This window comes from Caloenas nicobarica, chromosome 5 (assembly GCF_036013445.1).
Source record: "Caloenas nicobarica isolate bCalNic1 chromosome 5, bCalNic1.hap1, whole genome shotgun sequence".
In the NCBI taxonomy this organism is placed as follows: Eukaryota; Metazoa; Chordata; class Aves; order Columbiformes; family Columbidae; genus Caloenas; species Caloenas nicobarica.
Window position 1 is genome coordinate 12,531,917 of NC_088249.1, and position 21,289 is coordinate 12,553,205.

At 42.4% G+C, this 21,289-nt stretch overlaps 1 protein-coding gene across 2 annotated transcripts in view; it reads right to left on the reverse strand.

Annotated features, from left to right (window-relative positions):
• The window catches only part of EVL (Enah/Vasp-like), a 128,389-nt gene that overhangs the window by 61,673 nt on the left and 45,427 nt on the right, over positions 1–21,289 (reverse strand). For both annotated transcript variants that reach the window (XM_065635828.1, XM_065635827.1), the window contains exons 2-3: positions 13,231–13,399; positions 6,195–6,372 (exon numbers count right to left, since the gene is read on the reverse strand). In XM_065635828.1, the coding sequence (XP_065491900.1) occupies positions 6,195–6,372; positions 13,231–13,399 (347 nt within the window). The remainder of the gene's footprint in view (positions 1–6,194; positions 6,373–13,230; positions 13,400–21,289) is intronic.

The window sequence follows — 21,289 nt, forward strand, 5'->3', positions numbered from 1 at the left end:
CATCCTCCCTGCAGAGTTAAAGCTGGGTCTGTGAAGTTCCATGTCGGAAGGCACGGGGCTGACCTCTGCACCATCTGTGAACCACACATCTGTATCATGTGGTCTGTAAGCCACTTATACTCTGAACAAGAAAATGGCTTTCTTACAAGCAAAAAGAAAAAAAAAAAAACCCAACAGTATTCATTGTCTTCAAACCTCTTCCTCACTATTGCATGCTTTCTTCCAACTTCTCTCTTCTTAGTCAGATAAGGCAGCTGACCTCTTTACCTATGACTAACTCTTCAACAATGCCCTCTGCATAAGGCTTTCCAGCACATGCTGTTTTCTTGCATTTTATGTCAACAATATCTATCCAAGTCCCCAGGGCAAAGACATCAAAAGAAAAGCAAAAGTCCATAATATGTTGTATTCACTATGTCATAGGCAGCATTTAACAGCAGGCTGCATGTATCAGACTCTCCGCTCTTCTCCAAGATGTACCAAGTCTTTAAACCATGGAAGCCACAAAGCAAAGCCACTGCCTCCTTCTGCAGAATTTTCTGATGGAAACATGCAGGAGCTGTCAGGGATGAGCAGGGAAGAAAGGACAGTGTCTGAAGTGAGTAAATAAGGAAGGAAAGAAATGAAGCCGTTCCTTTGCCTGTCCCTAGCGATTTGGGGAGCAAGAAAGGAGAGAAAATAGTCTCATTCCCTCTCTCAGGGCAGTGTACCCACTCTGTGGGAGAAGCGCTGAGTGTACAGGCTCCGTTAAGCCCTGCAGAAGGAGTTACCTTCATCACGGGCACCATCAGCTTTCCTACAAAATTACGTCACGGAAGAACTTGCCCATTTTAGCTTGCTGATAACCTCACCTTATGTCCTGCTCCAATAACTGTACCACGCTGCCACCAGTCTTTGCATTTGTTAAATCTAAGAGGATGTAAGCCCTGAAGAACATGAAGATTGTCTGCTTACCAGACATCAAACAGCCTGCGGGCAGATTCCATGGAAAATACTTCTCCTGCAGTATCCCTCAGCAAGAAGGGGTGATGCTCTGTCCCCAGAGAAACCTGGCTGCAGGTGACAAGCTGGTGACACCAGGTAACTCATGCCAGAAAAAGGCCTGGCTTCACAAAGTGGACACCCATGAAAAAAGACCAATTGAATGGCAAGTCATTTGTCATACTAGTGGTCTCACGATGACACGATTAAAGAACTGTAAGCAAGAGAGTGGTAATGAGCAAGTCAAGGTTATTTGCTCTCATTTTGCAGGCTGGTTCAGGACCAACTCTTCATTTTTTATTACAGAGAACAGATTAAAGAGACGTATAAAGAAATCAAAGTTATTAGGCATATACACAAGTTGGCAGGTAAACAATTGTGATTCAACAAGGCAACTGTCAACCTCTAAAAGAAGGATGGTACACATCTGTGTTATTATTTTCTTTTTAGTCTTATTTTATCTCATTTCAGACCACTCCCACCATGATCATTAGCACCCTCACAAAGCATGAGACTGAGCTGGGCACATGTTCAACTCCGGCACTGTAAGGCTGTTGTTACCCGCCTGGGGACAGGCATTGGAAGAGGCTCCTGTGGATGCCGCACACACAGAATCACAGAATCACAGAATGTCAGGGACTGAAAGGGACCTCGAAAGATCGTCTAGTCCAATCCCCCTGCCAGAGCAGGAACACCCAGATGAGGTTACACAGGAAGGTGTCCAGGTGGGTTTTGAATGTCTCCAGAGAAGGAGACTCCACAATCTCCCTGGGCAGCCTGTTCCAGGGCTCCGTCACCCTCACTGAGAAGTTTCTTCTCATATTTAAGTGGAACCTCCTGTGTTCCAGTTTGTATCCATTGCCTCTTGTCCTATCATTGGTTATCACCGAGAAGAGCCTGGCTCCATCCTCCTGACACTCACCCTTTACATATTTATAAACATTAATGAGGTCACCCCTCAGTCTCCTCTTCTCCAAGCTAAAGAGACCCAGCTCCCTCAGCCCTTCCTCATATGGGAGATGCTCCATTCCCTTAATCATCTTCATGGCTCTGCACTGGACTCTCTCCAGCAGATCCCTGTCCTTCTTGAACTGAGGGGCCCAGAACTGGACACAATATTCCAGATGAGGTCTCACCAGGGCAGAGTAGAGGGGAAGGAGAACCTCTCTCGACCTACTAACCACCCCCCTTCTAATACACCCCAGGATGCCATTGGCCTTCTTGGCCACAAGGGCACAGTGCTGGCTCATGGTCATCCTGCTGTCCACCAGGACCCCCAGGTCCCTTTCCCCTACACTGCTCTCTACGAGGTCATTCCCCAACTTATACTGGAACCTGAGGTTGTTCCTGCCCAGATGCAAGACTCTGCACTTTCCCTTGTTATATTTCACTAAACTTTTCCCTGCCCAACTCTCCAGCCTGTCCAGGTCTCGCTGGACGGCAGCACAGCCTTCTGGCGTGTCAGCCACTCCTCCCAGCTTGGTGTCATCAGCAAACTTGCTGACAGTGCACTCTATTCCCTCATCCAAGTCACTAATGAATATACTGAATAGTACTGGTCCCAGTACTGACCCTTGAGGCACTCCACTAGATACAGGCCTCCAACCAGACTCCATTGACTACGACTCTCTGGCTTCTTTCCTTCAGCCAGTTCATAGTCCACCTCACTACCCAATCGTCCAGACCACACTTCTTCAGTTTAGCAGCAAGGATTTCACTGTGTCAAATGCTTTACTGAAGTCAAGGTAGACCACATCCACTGCTTTGCCACCATCAATCCACCTCGTTATGTCCTCATAAAAGGCTATGAGGTTGGTCAAGCACGACTTCCCCTTGGTGAAGCCATGTTGACTGCCCCTGATGACCCCTAATGACACCCCCCATCGCAGCACTGAGAACTGTCAGTGGCCAGCCCTCTCCATGGGCATGGGCACGAGTTCATCCGCTGCAGAAATAAGACCAGACAGCAAGTTCAGACTATGGCTTTTCTCCCTACTTTCCCAAGTTTCGGGGCGTCAGCCTCCTGGGAGGATTCCCTCCCCAGGGATGATCTTGACAGGCAACCCAGATTAACACAGGCTCGTGAGTCAGCAGCTGGATTTAGGATCTGATTCAGCCCATTTAACGAAGCACTCACTTTAGTTTTCGCTAGTGTCCCATGTAATCACACAGAAAGATCAGCATCCATGGTGAATCATCTCAGGTCTCGTAGTCTCTCTCATGAAGAAGTGGGACAGTACAGTAATGCTCAATGCTAGTTCATAACTGTATATTCATTTGAAGTGACTCACCCATTTGAAAATCAGCACTGACTAAAAACTATTTCCAACTCCCCAAAACACGGACTGCTATCATTTTTTTTAAACTAATTCAGCTTAATGCGCCATTCAAAAACCCACACCATTGCTTTGTGAACAAGACTAGTTATTTTCCCAAATGTTACAGTACCCTGATTCCACGTCTGCTGAAGAGATGATGCAGTCTCAGGTTTTCTGCTGTAGTCTACCATGATTAATTTTAGTCTATGCAAGTGGGTGGTGGAATGAAGGGAGGAGCAGCCATGGAAGCCAGAATCTGTATCCAATTATGGGAAAATTAGCAGTACCTAAACACAATAATGTCTCAACAAGGAATATACAAAACAAGTAAACATTAGAAATAGCACATCCCAAGTAGGGCACGTAGCACATCCCAGACCGGAGCTAGCAGTTAGATAGGGTACTCTGTACTAAGGAGGCCAGAGGGAACCTCTGTTTAACTCTCTGGTTTTGGTTGAGGATTTTATTAGTGTGTGAGCAGTTCTGTGCTTACAAATGCACTCCTTAAAGCTGTCATCCATCTGCATAAGCACATGAGCAACTTTAATACATGGATGCGTAGATATAATACATACATTTTTTTCCTAATGATTCTTCCATATGAAAAAGCAAACTCTAATGTAGCATCCAGGCAGCAGAATGGATGGAGTATGCCAGCAGTGGCTATGCCTGAAAAGATATATGGATGTGTGTATTTGTGTGAATTCCTATTTGCATTAATTCATGCCCACAAAAGCTTATGTGCTATATGAGCCTAGAAGAGCAGATCTGAAAAAACATTTTATACCTTATATCCGTTATGTACTTTTGCTGTCAACTCACATCACTGCAATAAGTGGGAAACTTATGATGATGTAAAAGTCCTCAATATAATCTACTGTATTATCAATTTGTAGCTAATATAATTTTAAAGAGAAATGTTTATAGAAATAAATTTTGTAATTAAAAACTAACTTTGATTAAAATAAATGTTTGGGGAATTTGTTTCACAGAATTAGAGATTTTTTTAAAATCACAAATGCTGAAATTCCCTTTAAACCAAATTTCAGTTTTTGACAAGCTCAGTTGTAAGGAATAGGACAACTGGAAATCTTTGAAACTTTTAACACTTTATGTATGAGAGAAAAGGGGCTGTTGAAGACTGAATGCTTACCAGACCATATTTCTTTTCTAGAAAAGAAAGTAGGTCATCTGTGACTCAATTTATGTCTATGTGAAAACTACGAACTTTTAATGCAAGCTATTCAGCATGGGCTGGATCTAATGTCCGTAAAGCTTCCAGCACACTTTGGTGTGCTAAGTAAATGAATAAAAGAATACTCCCCAAAATGCAAATTTTAGTTTGCTGTATATTCATAAACTACTCAGAAATCTAATACGCTTTTCAAGTACTCAAAAATACTTTCTTAAAAATACCTGTTGTCCTTTGCTAGGAATAGCTAACATAACTAAAGTATCCACTTCAAAACAGTTTCTTTTATTTTAGCCTAAGAGCAATAAATTCTCATCTTGGGACTCATGTTTCCACAAGGCACCTCCCTGGAACAACCTCAAAATCCTGCAAAAACTCCACTCCCTTTGACTGGAAGAGACAGATGGAAAAAAAAAAAACAAAACCAAAATCAAACTTAAGATCTTTCAGAAGAAAGGCAGACTCATCTCAGACATTAAACCAATCACTACATCAAGACCATAGTCAAAGTATCCATATTTTGTAGTCTCATCTGGTGGTCCAAAGGGCTTGAGGGCACATGAGCAGCCAAAGATCTCCGTACTCTTTAGAGTTACATGAATTTAGGACTGGTGAGTGTTGGCCAGATTTCCTCCTGAAGGCTCCTGCTGTGGTACAACTAGAGCCGAAAAAGTTCAAGCTGAAGAAGGCAGAATTCAGTCCTCAGCACTTCTAAATATGGCTCAGAATTTAAGACGTCTTGATTTTTGATGACTTTTGCATTAGTCAGCTTAATAGGATTAATGGAAATAGTAAAAGAACAAACATGAACTTTTATGCTACAAAAACTTCTTTCAGTAAGACATATTTGTGTATTGAAGGTTGTCAGGAAACAACCTCTCTCAAGAGCTGCTGTCCATTCATGGTGAACACTGCAGTGACACCTGCACGGCTGCAAGTGATGTAAACCCTGACTCACTGTGTTTTCAAAAGGAAAATAGGGCTGCAGTGTGTATTTTGCAGGAAAAAATACACCACACAAGGACTGCTTTCTGTTCTGAGCCCAGGAGCTGCAGAGATCAGACCAGAAACCGGTTTCCATTGAGAAACTGGGACTTTACTTTGGGCCCTCGTCAAGCTAGTGCAAGGACAATTTCACAAAACAGTAAAACTCATCACAGTCCTCAACTGCAGTCAATATAGTACTTAGGAACAACATCAGTCAACATCCAGAGTACGAGCCTTCGCATTTTACCTTATGAAATAACTGAGATGCCAAACACTCCTCTTTTTGAAAGTCATCCCAGAAGAACCAACAGCTGTAGTTGACAGCCAACACAATGGAAATACCATCTCCAAGTTCTACCTTATAAAATGTAGCTTCTGTTTATTTAAGTTACATTCTGCAAACTTAGATGTAATACAATACATACACAGATCTACATAAATTAGTAGGCATTCCCAAATAGGCATTCCCAAATAACCATTAATTTCCTATCGTGAGTTAAGGCACCATGAAAAATTAGAAGGAAAGGGAATAAAACCTGAAAACATCTGCAATTCATACCACTGCAAATGCTGATGGCTGTCTACCAGAGACTAACTTTTTTCCTTATAACATATTTTATAAGTGCATACTATCCAACACAACTGCACTGGGTGATTGATAACAAGCATTGTAAAATGTCACAGATTAATAAAGAGCATAGTGGCTGCTAATTTACCTCCATCTTGTGAGTTCATGATATTCAGAGCAAACAGCATTGCATTGGAGAATGTGGTAGCCTCTTCTTTGCTTGCAAAATTCAAGCCATAGACCTGCCGTGCATCCCGCCATTGATGAAAGGTAGGTGTTGCTTGATTGTACTTCAGTCCTTTCACAATTGAGTAATTAATCACTACCTGTGATTTGAAAGAAAGGGGTGAAGATTAAAAACAGTTTTATTTATACCGGGAAAAAACGTCAACCCTTTGGTAAAGGTTAATTAAATTGGTAGAGGCAATTCCTGTGGCAGCTCCTACATGGCTGTACTGTAGGCACTGTGTGTTCCATGACAGAAGACCCACATCTGAGGGTGAGATTTATAACAGTTCAATTTAGCCTCGGGGACTTGCAAGTTAGTTTCACAAAATCTATTACCTGCTTGTGTTTTCTACAGCACCTCTGCAGGATACAGCTGTGCAATGCAGCAGACAGATGTCAGGAGCCAGGGCCAGCAGCTGTTGCCATCTTTCGGGGGGTGATCACGCAGAATTGTCAGAAAAAGAGCCAGACAGAGCTCTTGGAACTAACCCTGCCCTACAGCAGATAAATGCTTGACTCACTGCATCGGCTCTGCTTTTGTCCTCCTGTAAGCCTGCTCACCACCAGCTTCTTATGTTGAGTTTTTTCTCTAGAATCAGATAGGCAGTGATAAAACCAGACAACTAAATATTTCCTCTCCCACCTCTTCCCTTGCTGTACATGTTGCAATTTCCAGGTAAGGAGTGACTGCAGCAAAAGGGCGTTTCTGATTTAGTCTGTTAAATACAATGCCCTCTTTGTCTTTGGGCAGGGCACACGGGACACCCAGCTACACAGTACACCTGGGATCTGGCCAGAAACCTCCAATGCTAAAAGCATAAGCTCAAAGTGGAGAGGCATCTCTAATAATCCAGACCCACGGCAGACATAGCACTTCAAGATATCCATCTGCGTGGTGACAATGGCACCCTGTTGCAATGCGAATTTAAGAAACAAAATGCCTACAGGAAGGATCATAATTATTCTCATAAAGAGGGGCAGTGGAACAAAGAGGAGTGGGAAATGGAGGCTCACTCTTCATCAGCCCACAGAGGCTGGGGCAGTAGGGAACCAGGGACAGAGAAACTTAAAATTATGAGCAGGGAAAGTCTGAAGTTCATTATTCAAATATAGCAAATCTGGTTTTGAATATTCAAGATTGTCTCTAGAAATGGAGCAAATTTGACTGAAGTTTTATCAAGAGCCAGAACAAGCCCACAATTTCTGGTCCTCGTTGAAAGCCTACCAGTGGAAATCCTCCATCAAACCAGTTTGCATGGCTCATCTGTAAATTAGGCAGACTGGACACTGGTACAGAGGAGTAGGAAGAGGATCTTGGTGCATGCTGTCCAGGAGTTCACACTTAGCACAAGTCTTACCCTCCTGGACTTGGTAAGGTGGGAGCAACAACTAAAGACAATGAAACAGAGAGCCAATAACAAATAAATGCTGTACACAGTATTTCTTGTTACAGGTGGATCCCACACACCAGAAAACCCACCAATACATCTTTTTTGCAGTCTGATTCACCAGTACTTTGGAAAGTTTTCTGCTAGCACTATTATTGCATCTAAAAAACTCCAACATATTTAATCAGATTAACATTTTTGTGACATGACTGACAATTCTTCTCAATTATAAAAGCAGAGTTTTAAAACTCATTTCAAAGATGAATGACTCCTAGCTCTGAGTTTTGACTCTTCAGAGGACTGCCAATTTAAATTGGCAGAAAAACATTAGATGAGCACCTAATACATATGGAGCAAATTGTTTTTCACACATTCCTAGTGTTGACAGATGACATTGTCTCATTGATATAGACAGTTAACAGATGTCTTATAACTATACTATATTTATATTAAAAAAATTATGGAAACCAGCAAAGAAGCCACTACACAGTAGATAATTACAGATACACTCTATATTTTTCTATGATGCGTTTTCTTACCTGAGCCAGCATTAAACAGTGACATACCAGATAGACTTTGAATACTTGGTCTAGCTTCCGGCATAAATTATCCTAGTGGTTATTAAACATCAGGTGTCTGGTCAAAGTGTTACTCTCAAACCAATATCATTATTAAGTTTCCATGTAAATGCACTGGACAGCAATCAGACCTACATTGCTTTTTTTGCCACATTTCATAGAGAAACTCGTGACCTGTGATCCAAAGGGAGATGCAAGGCAGCCTACATTTGGTACACAGGCTCCCAAGAGTTGGTCCCCTGAAAATGGGAACTGCATCACCAGCATGTTTTACGGAAGCCACCCACACCAACCAGAATGACATGGAAACCATGACACTCCAGTCACAGCAAAGCCATGAACTCACTCGTATATCTGACAACTTAGATGGCCCTTTTCTCTTGAAAAATGGTGACCCCACCCCCATCCTGCCACTCAGAGGGCCTGTACCAATATTGCTCACACTCAAGGGGTCTCTGAAGTATCAAGTAGACTCATGCCTGGATTACCAACCCAATAGTTTTAACATGTACCAACCACTACTGAGTAGCTTAACCAAGAGAGGGCACAGCCAGTATCTTTGACTAAATGTTTAGAAAGACTGTGAGCTTCTATCAGACTTTGCAAAGTGAGTATTTATCAACCACAAAAATAATATCCTGTTTCAAAGGACAAGCACTATTAAAGACCAAGGAGCACGAGAAGGTGTAGTGCGGTTGGATAGCGAAAGACAGAAATTGTAAAAACCTATGCCAAAAATCATTTAATAGAAGTCAGGTAAACTGTTCAAAATTTGCTTTCCCAGAACATCAACTCAACAAACTCAGAGCATCCACTCTGTACTGAGAGCCTGATTCCTTCAGTCGAATAAAACCAGAATTTGAATGTTGACCTTCATTAATTATTAGGATGCCTGCACACGTAATACCTTGTCTTCAAACTCAAAACAGAGAGTTTAAAATTGGGAAGTAAAATGTAAAATAGCCAGTTCCATTTTATCTCCTTTGGCTAAAGTTTCTAGAAAGAGAAAAAAAAGAGGATGGGTTCTCCTGCTGTTGTTAAGAATGAGTGCACACAGGTATCTGGTACAGATGGTGTTGAGACTCTGCAAGGCACATGATCATAACTAAGTGCTTCAGAGCAGTAATTAAAGAAGGTCTCCCTGTTTGGAGCATAACGGTTGTTTTACAGGTGCTTCGAAGGGATCTTTACGCTAAAGCTTCGTATGTCAGTAAGATACCATCTGCCATGTTGAGCAGACCAACAGTTCATCTTTTAAGTTACAGACGTAGTCTGTAATAGGTGAATTGGAGAAACTTACTGGAAATCTTGCAGAAATAAGTAATGGATTTGTCCATAACAACTTTTCTTCTAACTCTTCCTATAATTCTTCACTGACAGTTTTGTATTACAGAATATGAAATGGCTCAGAAGTTTGTTATCAGCCTGGGGTCTGCTGCACTACCATGGGAACAGTCATATAACTGCTCGACCAGGGTGGGTATGGCGTAGCAGCTAAAAACTTCCATAGTTGAGGCCAGATTCTTTACTTCTATAAGCAGGCCCAAACCTGACCACTTTTAATAAGCTACAGTGCTGATTAATTAGCTCTTTATTATTCAAAAAATGTGGTTTAGTTTATATCCCAAGAATGCTGTCCCCATTTCAGTTTTGGCATAGGCTCAAACGTCAAATGTCCTACCTTCCCTAAGGCCCTGTTTTTACATTCATTTCTTAGCCACATCAATGCACCAGACCCTCAGGAGATATGATGCACTTTTGACTTGCACCCTCCTCCCCGCCTATTTGTTCAGCACATGGCTTTCGGTGATGAGATCATCCTGAGCTGAAATCACTCCATGCAAAACCATAATCTTAAGCCCTCGGTTGATTAGGACTCTGAACTCGGGAGCTAGTGCTTGTCAGCTAAGCAACAAAGGTGGACCATTTGTATGTTTTTAGCTTTACGAACTTCTTGCATGGTGACAAGCTAACACACCTCATCTTTACAACAGGCTGGGTTACAACGACCGCTGGCAAGTCGCAACACGGGTAAACCGTTTGCTTGCGACTGTCGGGCTACAAGAAAACGAAGGCTGCAAGGAAACACCAAAGCTCATGACATCAAGCAATTGTAATACTGATCTGCCCCTGGCTTCAAACCAGTTCTGGCCTCTGTGGCTACTTCAAAAGCTTCAAAAGTTTTCCGGTTTTCTGAAGATTACTGCTCACACCAGCATGAGTCTATGCAAATGTGCACGTGTGGGCAGAGCAGAAAGGGGAATTCATGGGCTGCTGGTCCATCATCTCACACTGCTGCTGCACGCAAGCAGGTGATGAGCACGTCACCCAGAGACAAAAGGAGAATAAGAGGCGGGTGACCACTTCCTGGTGGTGAGAATGATGCTGGAGCTCTGCCACTCTAAAAACCATATTTCTTTGCGGTGAACTTCTTAGACACCGTCAGCTAGAGAAGAAGATAAACACAGATAAGGTGAGCAGAATGGGAAGACAGTATCACAAACTCTAACACAGGCACCAAAAAAGGGCTAGAGAACAGAAAGGCAGCTAGAAAAAGACGATAAAAGGAGCTTACACAAGAAGACATGTTAAAAAAAAAGTGATGCAAATTAAAATGAGAGATTATTAGAGGTGTAATATAAAACAACAAAAATTAAAAGGGAAACATTCAAGACAGGCAAGGGTGAAATCATGAAGATTACTCCAGTCCGTGCCTTGCCAAACAGTATGTAATCAAACTTAAAATTGTTCCTCTGTGGTACTGTTGTGTTACATATTTTAAACTAGCCTCTCAGCTCTTGGAAACCTGTGCAGCTTCATTAGCTTCATTATATGCCAAATCACACATTAGCTGAAGATTGGTCCTTTCTGAAAAATATGGCTTTCCTGGCAAAGCAACAGCTTTTACTGAAACCTTGCTGTCAGTGTGATTTAGCACAACCTGAGAACAAGAACGAAATGGCTTGCACAGAGAATTATTCTAACTGAAATTCATTTTTGCTCTTGTTAAATGCAAATACTTAGAAAGCCTAGCAAGCTTATGCCTCCATGTGAGACTCATATAAAATATATTAAATTCTGAATCTTGAGACTTTCAGAATGTTCCTTTTAATACTACTATGCTACACTGTCTTGATTTTCCTTTATTCCTAATACCAAACTTTTGTAACCATATTTAAGGCAAATATTTTAGACAGTTTTAAGTGACTAAGGTAACCTGTACTTTTTGTTTGTTTGAGGGAAGATTTTTAGTCTTTACACTCTAGAAAAATATATTCTTCTGTTTCCTTCTGAATCGAGATGATTTTTAGATGACGTGCAGCCTCTTCATAAGTAGGAACATTTGTAAACAAATAAAATGTTACGGTTAATGCAAAACATGTTTAAAGTACAGATCAATATTTGACTTTTTAATTTATTCTACTCTTTGAATTGTGTTCTCTGATTAAGACAGACCTCTGGTACATAGTCTTCCTTACATGTACATGTAGACTTAATGACTTTTGCTTACACCAGCTATTCAGATGCATCTTTGATTGTAGTCACATGAAAATCATCTACATTCACCTGCTGGCTATGTAAACAGCTAGCATGGTTGGACTTGATGATCCTGAGGGTCTCTTCCAACCAAAATGATTCTGTGATTCTGTAAAGCAACACTGGCTTTCACAATTGACTAAGAAGCCACTATATTTCATTTATTTTCAATTTTTTTTTCTATTTTTGAAATGGAACTATATTAATATATTGCCTTTCCTCTACTGAGAAGGATAAAAGCAGTGGCAAAAGATAGGGCAAATGTTTCAAAAGTGCACTACAAAGAGCTGAAAACCAATGTGCTATACCCCCCACCTATTTCTATTCTGCTGCTTCTTTTTCAAAATGATGACTGTGTATACAGACAGCATAGAAAAGTCATTAACACTTCAGTAAGCAACCTGCCTAGACTCTCCAGTTGCCCCGAGCATCATTACAGCTGACAGCTGAGGGACATCATGTGCATTTCCATGAGCAGATCGGTCAATTTAACACTGGTGGCAGCTGAGAGGTGCTGGTGCCCCGGCTCCCACCCGGCTTGTCCCGCCCCTGCCCATCTCACACTGGCTGCATTGCTCATCACACCTTCCCAGCAGGCAACGCCAGTCTCTGAACAAACAGAAAATCACCCACTTTTTTCTGAGGGCACAGGGTGAGGTGAGAGGTGGGCAACTGGGCAGGCTGGGCTGCCATCGCCGCACCCACCTCATGCCGACACACAGAGGGAGTCCCCGACTCCGAAATCTCTGCTCTAAAATGCAAAGGGCACTATGGTATAACACCGCTACTCCACCCAAGTGTGTTTTTGTTATTTAGGGTCTAAGCAGGACATGTAGTTATGGATGGCATGCACTCCTCGGCACACCCACCAGCCAGGCTGCTGGGACCAGTGCCCGAGGAGGGTCTGATCCCAGTTCTGATTATCTAAATCCCATATAGCTCCTTTAATGCCCAAGGAGGTCCTGCGGCCTTAGGCCGCCGTAAATCAGATCACAATGTGCACCTAGAATATTAAAACGCATTACAAGGGACTAATTACTTATCGCAGCAATGTCACAATCATGCTGTATGAGATGGCAGTGCAGAACAATTTATCTATTTCTCATTTTTATACGTAGTGCTAAAAATGAGGAAAAAGTAAGTTAGGTGGAGCTGAAAGCAAAACCTGCAGAACGAAATAAGACTAATTTCACAAGGAAAAATGGAGGGGGGGGACAAGTAACATCAAAATCTCTCTGACATTTACCAAAAGTACTGTTTGCAAATAAGCAGTAATGAATTATGATACATTCTGTGCACGAAAACTTATACAAAATCTGAATGACTAGAGTAAACAAACTCGTAGGCACCTTGCAGGGAGCAGGAAATGTTGCTAGACTGCATTAAGTATAGAACTGATGGTATCAAAAGAGATCAAAGGTTAATTTACAGGAAACTTGATACAGTTACTCACTTGTTGATCTTGCAGTTTAACTCCAACTACCCTGAAGGTGTTCGTGGCCGTGTTGTGGTAGATATTGATTCTGCTGAATCCCTGCTGTCCAGGTTTGATTGGCACCCATTTCTTACTGGTATCGTCATAGACCATAACTGAAGCCCGGGCTTGGCAAATACTCTGTTCACTGGAGACCAAAAACAACAAAATCAGAAATAAAAAACCCAGGGAATTCGCTGCATACTACTGAAAATATTTCAAGGAAAAGAAACCAACAGAAATTATCAGAACTACTTACAACATATGTTTTATAAGAGATTGCTGATCCTTTGAATGCAATCTGCCTGTTAAATTAAAGCTGGCATGTATGTGTTCATAGACTTAAAAAACCCTTCCGTATGCTGCTGTTTGGAACTGATAATCTGTTTTCTATAAAAATATTAGGCCCCAAGGAATAGCTAGTATCACACAAATGTTATGAAAACTGTCCAACAGTATGAATGCTCCACTTATTTTATGTACCTATTGGCAAGTGAAGCCTTTCACATTTGCATGAAAACTTACCAATACTTTACAGCTTACTGACAAAATAAACGTGATATCCACAGCTGAGTTATACATTTAAAATTGGAAGCAAGCAGACCTTGAACCAAAAGCCACGTTAGGTAAACTGAAAAAATCAATTACATTTAACCAGCTGACGCCTAATACTCAGAACCACTGACGCACTTAGAAGTCCTAGAATACATGGTGCAAAAAAGACAGATGAACTCTTTTTTCCTTCATCCTAGTAGCAAAGAAAGTCGGAAAAGGGAACCCATGAATGTCTCCATTTCAGTGTTAAAGTACATAGCCGTTATTTTGTACAGCATTAATAACTATTTTTCTTCTGTAGATTCATAGAAATGCATCGGTTCTTTACCTCTTGTTTGCATATTTGTGACTAATATACATATACTTGATTCATGCTAAAATACACCTTTCATGTGCAAGAAATGCCACTGACAAATACTGTTGAGGTGACATGTCAATACAGATCAGGATTTCACTTCCCGCCATCCTGACTTCCCAGCCACTTTTCTTATATCAGAAGAAATAAGATTTCCTTATACAAAGAAGAAAATGAATCCTCTAAAGTCTGGAGTTTTGGGAGCTTCAAATGTAACAGGGATTTAAAATGGTTAGTATTTACTTACTGCAGAGATCTTACATTCGTGCTCATCCTGTTAGCTTTAGACATATATATTGATATATACCTCCCCTCCTTTCTGCAATGCAATATCAAGTGATAATCCACTTTGCACACAAATCCTTTTTTTCCCTCTCTTACATGTACTTCTTTGTTTTGGTTTTCCCTCAGTAATACACCACTAGTACAGCAACAAGTAAAGGAGAAGCTCCTGGGTAGCGCTAAACCATATTCCTGCACTGCCACCAGCCCAAATTATACCACTTATAAATTATACCACCTGCTGCCAACCCAAACTCACCTGGACCCTTCACTGTCATGATTTCAACAAAAGGGAGCATGTTACTGTAAATATTAAGAGGAACAGGGCAGATTACAGCAGCAATTTTCAATCTTTTCTGATTTGTGGGTCTCAAAAAGATTTCCAAGGCAGGTGCATTCCCATTGTACACTAAATCCTAGTGACGCTGGCTTGTTTCCCCAGTCACTTTACAGAGCCTCCAGGTAGCCCACAGACCTCCTCCAGGCTGTGAGGTCAGCCTGAAAACTCTTCACAGCATTTACAGAGGGAGCAATGACAGAAACAGCTAGATTCTGTTACTGGAGCATTATATTCAAATCAGAAAGACTAAACAATATTTTATTTATATTCTTCAGAATTTATAAAACCAAGCTCATCTACCAGTTGCTGTTGCTTTGTTATGCAAGATACCTGGAGAACAGCTGCGGCTTTGCTGATGTACTTACCCAGCAAATACCTCTCCATCCCTTTTTCAAGGTAAGCTGATGTCTCGTGGCAGGTTCTCCATATCTGACACGAGCAGCCGAGGGATTTGAGCTCACTCCAGCCTGCCTAATCCTCCAACTGGTGCGAGAGCCGCAGACTGGCAGCAGCGGCGGCATTGCCTGCATCCTCCTGACCTGCCTGGGGACGCTCGCTCTGCCTCAGATTCACAGATGGGGAGGATGGCAGAGAAATGCACCAGCGAAAAGGCAAGTACACTGCATTGGCTTTTTCATGTGGAAGCAGAATGGCTAAAAATAACCTCTGGTGTGGTCCTGATGGCTGGATGGTGCCCACCTGCCTGTGCTACCAGGTGTCTCGTGCCACCTCCAGCTCCAGAGGTGGGGGAGGATCAGCTGCCTGGGGTCACAGCAACCCCTGCCCAGCCAGCCTGCGGTCACCACGAAAGTCACACTCAGCCAGCGTGACACCAGGTCCCTCCCCAGGCCTCGCTGGTCGCCACAAGCCTTATTGTACTAAACTAAGCAAGAACATGTCACTGGTTTCATCAGAGCAAGTCTGAACCTCAATGTTGTCTCTATTTCAGGTGAATTTTGGAGCCCACAACTGCCATGGGCTCCTTAATTATTCAAAAATAATTAAATTATCCTTACTTACAACCTAACCATACAGACATGAGAGCCTTACCGTGGTGTTATTCCTAATGCCATAGCCAGATTCCAGTGGACACAGCAACTTTGCCTTCAGACCTTGCTGCCACTGAAAACCGTAGCAAAGAACCCCTCTGCAACCTCCTGATTGAAATACAGATATAGGCCCCAGGAGCAATATTTAATGCATGACAACCAATTGTTACTGTAACATAAGGCAACACATCAAGCTCAATCCCTGCTCTGCCTGCAGTCAATGGAAGTTGTTCATCATTCATTTAAATGGAAACAGGATTAAGCCTGTTATGTGGCCTCCAGTGAAATAACAGAAAGGAACATAAAACAAGTGCAGCACAAGGGGAATCCTTTCCTGCAAAGCACTTCATCAATCTTTCAAAACCTAAAATGCCCCCAGGGACCCATTGCTAGCTTGCTGTCTCACCCTAAATGGAGGTGTAACTCTTAATGCCTTAATTCTCTTTACTCATCCTGCCCACAAAAAGCACAACTCTCCCACTACCGCTTTAAGGGGCTTCCCTGAAAACACTCCAGAAAATGTTCCTCTTATAAAGGTCAGTGAGAACCTCTCTATTACCCTCTGTGGAGTCCATCACTTTAAAAGTAAATCAAGCAACATTGGTTTCACAAAGCTCCAGCAAAATTTTGTGTTATTTTTGAGACGATTCACTATTAATACTTCCGTCAACTACACATAACAGATAATAAATATGGGTTTTAGTCACACTATTGTGCAGTCATATTCCTCCTCCATGAGAAAAGTCTGGCAGACATCAGTATTTATCCACAAACTCATGAGTGTAGCTTCTAGAACTTGCCCTGTTTTCCTAAGAATACATGACAGTCACTGAAAAACAGATACGTGTAAGAGAAGATTCATCAAGTTTCAGATACCTTTCCAAGTATTACTAGTTCCCTTACTGTTTTTATTATGTTACATTAACACACAAGTCATCAGGCTTATTGACTTGGGTTTCCATCATAGACAATTACTTGCAAAAAAGAAAAAAAATGCATTATGCAGGGGTCTTGATTATAGCACTTTTCACATTGGTGCATAACATCTACTCCAATGTGCTGCAGTGTGCTCTGTGGCAGATTTGAGACACCTTATTTATATGTGGAGGGGAAGGGGTTCTTCCTAGGGACCTCTTTACATCCAAATCCTAATATCCACCCTTCTCTATTCTGAGAACATTTTCTCCTCAGTGCTTTGCATTTGTGGGATGGCAAAACTCTGCACCAGGACAACTTGTTTGCCTAAATCTGCTTAACTTAGTATCTGATAGAAGCAGACTGCACTGAGAAATTCTTCATTCACAGCTGGTAGCTCAAATCCAGCATTCACCATTGAGATTTACAGAATATCATTTCAATATTACAAAACTATAAATTTTTTTAAAAAGTATGTTTGCAGGAGAGACTGTTTGCTTCATTTTGTGTAACTCATTTTGACCCACTGTCTGCCATCTCTTTTTTTTTTTTACAATTCGTCTTCACAGATTAGCAGATTAGCTAATTTGGAGTCAATCCTTCTCAAAAGGGTCAACTTCGACACGTCTTGCCCAGCCCCAGTAAGGGTGAGCAGCCAAGCACAGTGCCTGGGCTGCGTGGCGCGCTTGGGCCAGCCCCACAGATTTGCTGTACCCTCCTTGCTTTGCTGGCAACGGTGTTGGGAGCTCTTCCAGCCCCAAATGAGCTTATAGGTACCAGTTAAGGTACAGAGACTACTGCTTTCGGGGGGAGCAGGAGCAGTTGAGAGTAGCAATGCAGCTGCACTTTGAGACAGTGCTGCAATACAGGCGGCTTCACCCATAAATGTCTCTCCTCTTCAATCTGTGCAGAACTTGAAAAATGCAGTCCTTTCTTCCCAGCTTTTAGTAAATTTATGATTACCAAGGTCGCATAGCCAGGAAAAAAAAAAAAAAAAAAGAGCCACAAAGAGTATGGGAACGATAACACTGGAAGTCTTGGGGAAAATATCTACATTTTTTGTGAATTATAACATTAGGCTTAATGGGGCTGCTTGACATTACCTGGCTGCCTGCAAGTAATTAAATAGGAGGAGGAAACATACAGGGAAATGAAACGACAGAAATTACTGTGGCGGTCAGGAGTGGGGGAGCCACAGATTGGGGAAAAGTCCTCCTGTTTCACGCTGCCTAGCCCATTGGATTATCCAAATATACCAGCAAAAAGCTCAGGACGGAACCACAAAAGACCTGGCATAGAGAATAAACAGAAAAAAGGGAGCAAATTGTAATGTTTGGAGGCAAGTCTTTGGTAGAGAGGCTCTGAAGGGTCTCCAAGACTTTTCTCTACTGTCCCAGACTTGAAAAAGCCGAGATACCAAGCTGTGCTGCTCCTTCACGGACCTATTTTCTCTACTTAGGAATAAAACTTTTGCAGAGCACGGTACTGAGTCGCTGAGCCCACCTGTGAGCAGTGACCCAAAGCAGATCTTGCCATGGCTCAGGGTTACCCCAGCCCTGCCTCAGGTCCCCGTCCAGCACCAGCCGGGGAGGTTTAAAAGACTTCTTGAAAGGCTCTTCTCCTAGAGCCGTGGCAATTTTGTACACTTTTTGGAGGGTCACCAAATCATGCTCACAAAAGGTGTAACAAATGAGGGCAACTAACCGACTTCAGGGTTGAACATCTAATTCTGTGGGCTCTACTCCAGCACGCCAGCTGGACCGGGAGACTTTCACTGTCCTTTATATTTACAGACACAACTGTTTCCTTGAGGCAGAAATTCACTTAGCATGAACTGTGAAAGCTTCCCTGATAGAAATCATGGTTTGAATCTATTATAGATCTACCTTCTTTCAAGCTGCTCATGATTCTCTCACCTTCACACGAGCTGTCTTCTGGTACTCTTAGGAAATGCAAACAGCTACTTTTACCTACATTTACCTTATTTTTTTATTGCCATTCTCATCCATTTCCTCCCCTTTAAATGAATAATAATTAAAAATAATTTTGGATTGATCTAACCATTCTTATTGGTGTCAGAAAGTGTTAAAATTACTTTGCCCAAGGCTTGTTCTACCTGGGAACAAAACCCCAGCACACGGAATGTGCGAGATAACTCACAAGCCATTTAAGACGTGTTGCTCTACTTGTCCACTGAGTCTGCCTACCGAAAGTCACAGTTGTGTGGTTAAACCTGACATGCAAGAAATAGATGCTGATGCTGATTTAAGAAGCTGACAGAACTCTCAATGTCAGCTTAAACAGCGAACATAAATACAAAATCCTGAATAGAGAGATGTGTGGTCTGTGTCGTGTCTGTGTTAACCTCAAAATTAGTAAGCTTCAAGTCATGTTTCTGCAGCATTTTACGTGTACTGCAAATTCTAATGGACTAATTTACTAAACATTTTAATTGTTTTCACTACAAAAAAAATAATAATGACTGGGTTGCAGGGAAAGTGTTCCAGTAGTAAACTTTACAGAAAGACATGGACATTTCTCTTTGACAAAAGGATTTACAGAACAAAAAACCTGAGAGACACTCTGAACTTAAGTCAGTCAGGTCACCTGGGCTCATATAGATCACATCTGGGATATGAGCTCATTACAAATAAAACTTGCCATAGTACAGCAGCTCTCCAGCCTTCCCACCCGAGATTCACCACCAGCTCTGCTCATGACCCCATTTCTCTTTGGGAGCCTCACTTCTCCAACACAATGTCAATCATGCTTATGACTCCTTTTGGGACCTCCTTTTTCAAACTCCACTTCCCTCTGCAACCCAACCTGCAGGACAGTCGGTGTCACCATCGTTCACCCTGTCTCTGTCCCAGAGCACTGAAGAACTTATTTCCTCAGCAACGCAGCAAAACCTCAGAGTGAAACGAGCATTTAGCTGCCAATCACGCTAAAGGACGGAGGAAATCCATAGGGACTTTACATCCAGATAGGAGCTTTCAATCCTCAGGGACACACAGACATCCAAATATTTTCTAGCAGACATTTAGAAAAACAGCAGTCACAGTTTCATATATAATACAGAGGCGCCACACACACTATTTCCATTTGCTTTCCTCAGTCCCACTTCGTGGGACCCCTTGAAACACCAACCCATGGACTGAGTGGCCAGAAGTCCCCAATTTGCACTCCTGGTTGCCTGCCTGTGCAGAGAGACCTCTCTGACAGTGCAACCCTTGCCTCAGTCAGCCTGAAGTGAAGCCCAGTTCCCGGAGGAGCTGCTGGGTTTTGGCCTCCAGCTCAGCTTGCATGTACACATGGAAGACCTGCTTTCAGCGCTGGGCTTTGGCTGCATCGCCAGCAGGAGATGAGCCTTTTGCGCTGAGCATCTGCCGCAGGTGCCTGGCCAGCACCTTTCTCCACTGTTAAACTCCAGCATCTAAACAGTTTAATATTAAATAATTACAATAAAATAGTGCATATACAAAGCCTCCTACACAAACAGTTCTCAAAAAGACTGACGCTGTTAAATAAAGTCATGGCACACCTGCAAGATAAATACATATTTTACACAGCAGGAAATGGAAATATTGGTACACAGAACATGAGTAAGAATAAGATGAACATAGGTCCACCTCCAGAAGGAAGACTATTTAAGAGTTACTCTTCTTTCTGAAAGCAATGAGACATTCATTTTGAAATCCCCCTGATTACATTGGCATCCCCAGTGGGAACTGCCATGTCGAGTAACAGTTGGAGACATCCATTGCAGACACTTCAGCTGGAAACCAAAAAAGAGACAGCTTATAGGGCACCCAGGTCTCACACTAAGCCAGGACTTCTGGGAGATGAGTTGCTAAATTTGTGAATATGCATGCAATCCTGGCATGAGCAGAGAAACTTTCATACTTTCTGTCACCCTTCAGTGCTCTTGAGCATGGGAGAAGTGAGTAGAAATACAAAAAATAAATAATGTATGCAAAACGATAATGCAGCGGAAGAGATGTTCCACCTGGGCCTGACTGTCAGTCCAGAGCACCTCAGTCCTCAGCGGCACCAGAGAAAGTCTGCGAGAACCCTGATCTCTTGGTGTCCACCACAGCACTTAAATAGCACATCTGTCCACCAGTGGAAACACAGGGCCAGTGGAGTGGCTGCAGGTTGATGCCCTTGTAAGCCGGCACATCTGCTTAGCTTATGTTGCTGAGATTTTGAAACTACGCTGTGCAGTTAATTTCAACCCATAGCTTTTCTGGTAGGTTTTGCAAGCTGAAGCGTAATTGATTCTAAGGGGAACTCCAGTCATCAGTATCTCGACATCTCAAAAAAAAATGCTTTAAGATAACTGCTTTGCAAAAGGCGCTTCACAGAGGAAGCCTAGTGATTCAGAGAAGTGCTGCTGCCAGGCAGCGAGACTCCCAGCGCCATGCCGTGCCCCACGAAACTTTCCTTTCAACTCCCACCTGCTCCAACAAGGTTGGGTCACTGGTGTCTCCTAATGGAGAAACTCCACTGCTTTAATTCAGGCAACATTTCTTTCTGCAG